Here is a 6,549-nt window from a genome sequence, read left to right on the forward strand (position 1 = left end):
CTCAGAGGCCAGCCGTTAACAGAGATAGCCTTTGACCAATAAGCTCTAACATTAAAGCAAGATTTTACTTCTGCACAGGATTTCACTTAAACACCATGAATAACCTCTTCAGGGGTTGAGGAACAGTCAACCTATCAATGTTATCTGTCCTCTGAAGTCACTCCCCATGGGTGTTTAATATGGCTTTCTTCCTCTTTCCTCATTGTTACGAGTGTGATCAGTTGTTTTTAGAGGTATTTTCTTTACCCATCAGTCCCCAAAGCCATGCTATCTGGCATATTTTTAGCTATAACTTTCTCTGTAGTAAAAAAACTGAATATGTCCTCCTATGTGCTATAGGCTACACTCTCACTGACTCTTTGTGACTACTTTGCGTAAAAAGTCAAATAATTAATCTACATTAAAAAGTTTAATATGCCATATAATGGAGGAACTTTGGTTGTACCAAGTAAAGAGGGTCAAGCGTTTTGAGCCATCAATCAGCTACACACCAACAACTATAATTACTTTGCTTCGTGATTGAGATTAATTTCAAAAGAGTCACCAACGGTTTTATCTGAATCACATGCAATCTCACTTTTTCTCTGTAGATCATGAAGCATGTGAAACCTGGACAGAAAGAATATGAAATGGAGAGGTAAGTGGCGCACTTTTTCAACAGATCGACTTCGTTCATGCCAGACATGTTAGGCCCATGTCTGTCTAATCCAATATAGCTCTGGTAATATCTACAGTATATGTGGGGATTAAACCAGCCCACGTTTTATTTTCAATTAACTTTATGGCAGCTCTGCTCCTGTCACTTTCATTTGCATTGACAGTATGCTGATACGGTCACTGTACTCATTAAATCACTGGTTGCAGTTCCACCAGAGTTCCACTGGGGTGATCGGAGGCTAGTGCAGAATGAATGGCTATACCATTCAAAATCAACTTTTCTCGGGATATAATTATTTTTTTCTGCTAGTAATTTGAATGAAGGTTGGGCTAAAAATAAATACACGCTTCTGGGAGTTTGATTTTTTTTTTTAAGTCGCTTTTTTGTTCTAAAAAGCCTTTTAAAAATGTCAATGATATCATACACATAGTACGGCCAGAGATACTGCTTTACCACGATCTCTGAGTCCCTTCCTTTGTTCTTTCGAGGCATCGACAACGCAGCTGACAGGTTACGCTCTCCCTGTCGACACGTGCTAGAAAGAGGTTTGATAATATTTTAAAGACCACGCCGAAATATTCACTGACAATCTGCCACCACTTTGGATGTGATCAAGCGGGATCTCTGGTCGTAATCAGTCAGTTACTGACCAATTAGCATTCATAAGCAGAATTCTAGCGTGTTATGCGCAACAACGACTCAACCTGTAAGAAATCAAAAAGACATATGTACTCCTTCATTCAACTTTTGTTGAACTTGCAAAAACTACAATCAAATTGAGATTTTTTAATGCCAATGAGAAGAAAGAGACACATTTAGCCGTCTAGCTCCATAGAGTACCATTCATTCTGCCCTAGCCTGCAATCACCCCCAGTGGAACTCTGTTGGAACTGCAACCAAATTGGGTACAAAGGGCATAATGGGGAGTGAGACCTAGACTGGCTTTGCCCTGATTGTATGCTTATGAGTTAAGCCTATGGAGTACCGGACAGATTATTACAGGAGCTGGGTTATAATCAAATGGAAGCTCAATCTAGATTCAACCTTAGTTTTCGTTGTACTGGCCATATTGGTCACAGTGAAATGAATGATAACTTCCTGAAATTGAAATGACATTTCAACTGAGAAACACAACTAACCCATAAGCTTTTTAAAGTCAAGCTGGGAGCAAAACAAACTGCGTTTAGTAAGTTTTGTTTGTTTATTTTAGTAAGATATTTAGCTGTTGTTCTTTTTTAAATCCTGTGGCACCAGAGCAGCCATCAGTCCCACTCATTGCCCACTCATTGTATTTGCAGATGTTTTTTCTCTTCTTCCCATGCATGAAAAATACCGAACTGAGAAATAGAGAGAGAGTTGTGTGGAGCTGAGACTCATTTGGCAAAGACTTGAATGGAACGGACGTTCATAAATATCAAAAGGTTCCGATCTAAAGCTTTAATAAATCTCCAATGTTCATTAAATTACCAACAATGTTGATCTCATTGTGGAAGTAGTGTGATAAAATTTGGCAGTGTTTCAAATTCTCTCCTTGTGTAAGCCGTTGTAGTCAAGCTGTGCAGCTTTAGTGTGTGCACCAGGAAACATACTTCTCTCTATTCATCATACACAGCTTCGCGATGCTGTCCAGATCTATAGAAGTGTTTGATGTGTGTGAACATAAGATGATTAAAGACAGAGTGCTGAATAAATTCTGACAGAGCATGGAGTCAAAAAATGGGCTGGGAATGTCCTTCAGCAAATTATTGTTTTCTGTGATCTCTGCTGTTCTGAAAGTATTTAGTTTCCTTTTTCTCAGTGGGGTTTTGCTCTAAAGGAATGCTTCTTTTTTTCTTTTCTTTTTTTTGCAGCCTGTTCCAGCACTACTGCTACACCAAGGGAGGGATGCGTCACACCTCGTACACCTGTATCTGTGGAACGTAAGGCATAATTTAAACCTGAAAATCAGAAATGATGCTTCTCCAAAGACGCGTGTAAATGTCATGTAAACAAAGCAGAGATTGGGAACCCTGCAGGATCCGAGGAGTCTTATTGGCCAAACCAAGCCATGCCAGAAAGAGAGTGCAACATCAATTTCCTCTTTGTTGCAGGGTTACTGTCAGCTAGCAACATCATTATTGTTAAATAATTTCAAGGCACTGCCACTTATCATGCTGTGGCCTTTTGTATTAAAGTCATGTGTGGTAAGTACTTCCTGCAGATTAGTGGTAAATGGATACAAGCTATTTCCTGTTCAAATTAAGAGCTTGAACAATGAGGATCTGATCATATTATCTCAGCGATTCTTTAAAGATGCACTGTGTCTTAGTTTTCTATTTAATAGATTGGGATTCCTTTGATGCTGAATTGCAGTGAAGTATTTACATTTTTTTTTCCATGGTAGCTTTATATAACTTTACTACCTTGTACTGAGTATTTTTTTATAGTTAAACTATTCATGTCTTTTCAATCTACTGTACATATTGTGTTTTTGTTTAACAGGGGCAATAATTCCTCCACTCTCCACTACGGACATGCTGGTGCACCGAACGACAAGACAATTTCGGGCGGAGACATGTGGTGAGTAGCTTTCAGCAGTTTTTAACTTCCAGCTGTTTTTAGATGCACGCACCTCGTGGAACTGACAAGTAACTCCCTCACAAACTCTACATATCCTCCTGTTTGTTGAAGTGCCACTAAGCATAGGCATTGTAACTGTTCTATTTCTGTTGTGTACTTTAGTTTTCTGCTATCTGTGTACATGTTTGTTGAACCATTAACAACTCAAACTCACTTAGGACACAAACCCAAAGCACTTTGAAAAAAACATGTGACTGAAATCGTTCTGCTGTTTTGTCGCCTGCAGTCTGTTCGACATGGGCGGAGAGTACTACTGCTACTCCTCAGACATCACCTGCTCCTTCCCAGCCAACGGCAAGTTTACTCCAGACCAGAGGGCCATCTATGAGGCCGTCCTCAAATCCTCTCGCACCGTCATGGCTGCCATCAAACCAGGTTATCTTTTAGTCAGTTTTAAATATTGAGTCCACTTAAAAACATATCAAGATCCATACTTAAATTTAAAGTTTGGGTTAAAGAAACTTCTTTTCTTCATTAACAAAACTGCTTTTGTTGAAGGTGTGAAGTGGACCGACATGCACCGCATGGCTGACCGGGTTCACCTAGAGGAGCTTGTGAAGATCGGCATCCTGAATGGCAGCGTGGAGGACATGTTGAAGGTCCACATGGGCTCCGTCTTCATGCCCCACGGCCTGGGACACCTGCTGGGCATCGATGTACACGATGTGGGAGGATACCCTGAGGTGAGAACAGAAAACGTAAAGGGTAATGTACCGGTAATCCTAAAGGCAAATGTCCATCGTAAATTTTGTCCACTAAAAGTGCTGCTTTTGCCACTGACGAGGCTCATATTGTTATAAGTGTCTGACAACGTTATGGAAAGGATCCCTACGGAGAGAGACCTTTTTGTAAAATCCTGTTTTACAAATGGTCTTGGGCGGCGCCAGACGCAGCAGCGGTGCCTTCTACAAAATAGCCCATACATAATCCCATCAAAAAGGAAGCCCAAGGCAACGGCTGTCCGGCCTAAATGAGTGAAATCCTACCTGAACATCCGGCGGCACCTGATCTATTACTGAAATGTCGTCGATATGGACTAATTTCAACCAAACCTAGGGTGGTGTTTGTTGTAAAAGTGGAAAATCAACTTTGAATATAGTGTACTTTATGCTGCTAAAACTACTTTTTATTTACATGGAGTCTAGTGTGTTTAGCTACGGCAATTTCAGGAACGTTTTTATGTTTAAATTAATCTGAGCATGTCAGTGGTAAAACAAGCACTTTTGTGGACGTAAATTAAAGGTGCGGAATTTCCCAACAACTTACAATGTAGCTTGTTTCGCTGACTGCAGCGATCGTGCTTAATGCTGGACAAATGTCAAAGATGTTTTTTCCATTAGTCACTTAGACACATAGCAAAATAGGTTAAAAAAGTTACTTTTTACCCACATCACCAGCAACCGTTAAGGGCTAGTAACAGTCAAAGTCTCCTAACCGAAGAAGAAAACGCATTCCTGTAACTCCGATATTGATGTGTCATGAATAATGGAGAAACCCTCCATAGAGAAGTGAGAGCACGAGAAAAAGAGGCCAATCTGCAGGAACAAGTTCAAGATGAGGGCAGGAGAGAGAGGAAGGTAAAAATGTTGTCTGAACTCTGAACAAATGGTGTCAGGATGTGGTGGAGGATTGTGTACAGTAATGCACTTCTGACAACTGCCAGTAGCTCCGGTGGAAGGGCTGAGAAGGTGTCAGTGTGTGTAGTACTGTGAAGCAGAGCTCAGTGCATACGGCAGCGGACTCAGAGACTCAGACAATAAAATATATTTTTTAAGGTAATCTGCCAGAGAAACAGTTTAAAGAACTGATTCACAAAAAAATAGTTGTAACACTTGAAAAATGTTTCTTGTAGCAGTGTCTGTGCTCAGGTAGCAGCCTCCATTTAGTCTGAGCTGCAGTTTTCTTACAGTATTTAAAAAAAAAATTTTTTTTAACTGTGTAGCTGTGGTTTTAATGAACTGTACTGTTGTCCAGGGGGTGGAACGTGTGGATGAGCCTGGACTGAAGAGTCTTCGGATGGGCCGCCTGGTGCAGGACAGGATGGTCCTCACCGTGGAGCCCGGCATATACTTCATCAACCACCTGCTGGACCAGGCCCTGGCCAACCCTGCCCAGAGCTGCTTCATCAACAACCAAGTTCTGGCTCGCTTTCGCGGCTTCGGCGGGGTTAGTCTGCTCACGCATTTTTCCTAACAGGACTGTTATCTCTTTAGGTCACAACTTTTAATGTTTACTTTAAATAAGTAGTTTAGATAAAATGGCAAACTTTGGATTTGTCGACAATCTGTCTTTGTTTAACCGCTCTTGCCCTGTTGGACTTATTGTGTCTGATCCACTTTAGCCACTAAATGGGCAAATTATCATAAGTGAGGACTGTGATACGTAAACCCTTAACCAAATGGTAGTTAAGGCCAATGTTCAGTTAAAAACTATGTCAATGCAGATTTTTCAGTGACTGATCCAGCTCAGATTCAACATATACATTCTCATGTGCAGTGTCCTCCTTTTAATTGAACCGCGTTTGACTGCTGTGTCATTGCTGTGTGCAGGTTCGGATTGAAGATGACATCGCGGTGACAGCTGACGGTATAGAGCTGCTGACCTGCGTCCCTCGCACTGTGGAGGAGATCGAAGCTTTCATGGCCGACACTGGAAAACCCTTCAGCCCCGTCGGCAGCAGTGACAAATTCTGATCAGTTTCCTACGATAAATAACTCAACGCTGCGATGTCATTGATTCCTGCAGATCAACAACAATGAAAAAGTCATCACTCTCTCTCTCTGATTTCTCATTTATAAAACAGATACACAATCAGGATTTTTATGAAGCAGTTCAATTAACACATAACCAAAAAACATGAAACGTTTCATAAAGAACATTTTATAAAATGTACATTGTTTCACTTCAACTGACAACCTTAATACCTTAAAAGTGTTCATTTATGTGCCTCTGGGAAAAAGACATTTCATTTTTAAATAATTCTTATTCTTATATGTTCCTTTTTGTAAACATTGATTCACAAATAAATGCTGTGAAATTATTTTAAATAAACCATTTTAATTTCCAACTGTCTGCAGATGAGTCTTGTTTTTGTTTATGTAGTTGGTATTTTGTACATGTATTTTTTCAGTACAGGAAGACACTTAAATACAAAATTAAACCACAAACTTCATCTTGTCTCATCTTCAATCAACATATTTATATTATTGTAAAAAGTTGAACTGGTTGTCAGTCCGCCATTGTCCTTTAGATGGAAGAATTCAATCAGAGAC

General features: G+C 40.2%; 1 protein-coding gene across 1 annotated transcript in view; it reads left to right on the forward strand.

Moving 5' to 3' along the window:
- Positions 1 to 6,348, forward strand: part of pepd (peptidase D) — a 13,368-nt gene extending 7,020 nt beyond the window's left edge. Inside the window, exons 7-14 of the mRNA XM_034878049.1 lie at positions 254 to 303; positions 591 to 637; positions 2,509 to 2,577; positions 3,140 to 3,217; positions 3,504 to 3,652; positions 3,776 to 3,960; positions 5,252 to 5,443; positions 5,827 to 6,348. Of these exons, the coding sequence (XP_034733940.1) occupies positions 254 to 303; positions 591 to 637; positions 2,509 to 2,577; positions 3,140 to 3,217; positions 3,504 to 3,652; positions 3,776 to 3,960; positions 5,252 to 5,443; positions 5,827 to 5,970 (914 nt within the window). The 3' untranslated portion in view covers positions 5,971 to 6,348. The remainder of the gene's footprint in view (positions 1 to 253; positions 304 to 590; positions 638 to 2,508; positions 2,578 to 3,139; positions 3,218 to 3,503; positions 3,653 to 3,775; positions 3,961 to 5,251; positions 5,444 to 5,826) is intronic.
- The last annotated feature ends 201 nt before the right edge of the window (positions 6,349 to 6,549 follow it).

Source organism: Etheostoma cragini, chromosome 1 (assembly GCF_013103735.1).
Source record: "Etheostoma cragini isolate CJK2018 chromosome 1, CSU_Ecrag_1.0, whole genome shotgun sequence".
In the NCBI taxonomy this organism is placed as follows: Eukaryota; Metazoa; Chordata; class Actinopteri; order Perciformes; family Percidae; genus Etheostoma; species Etheostoma cragini.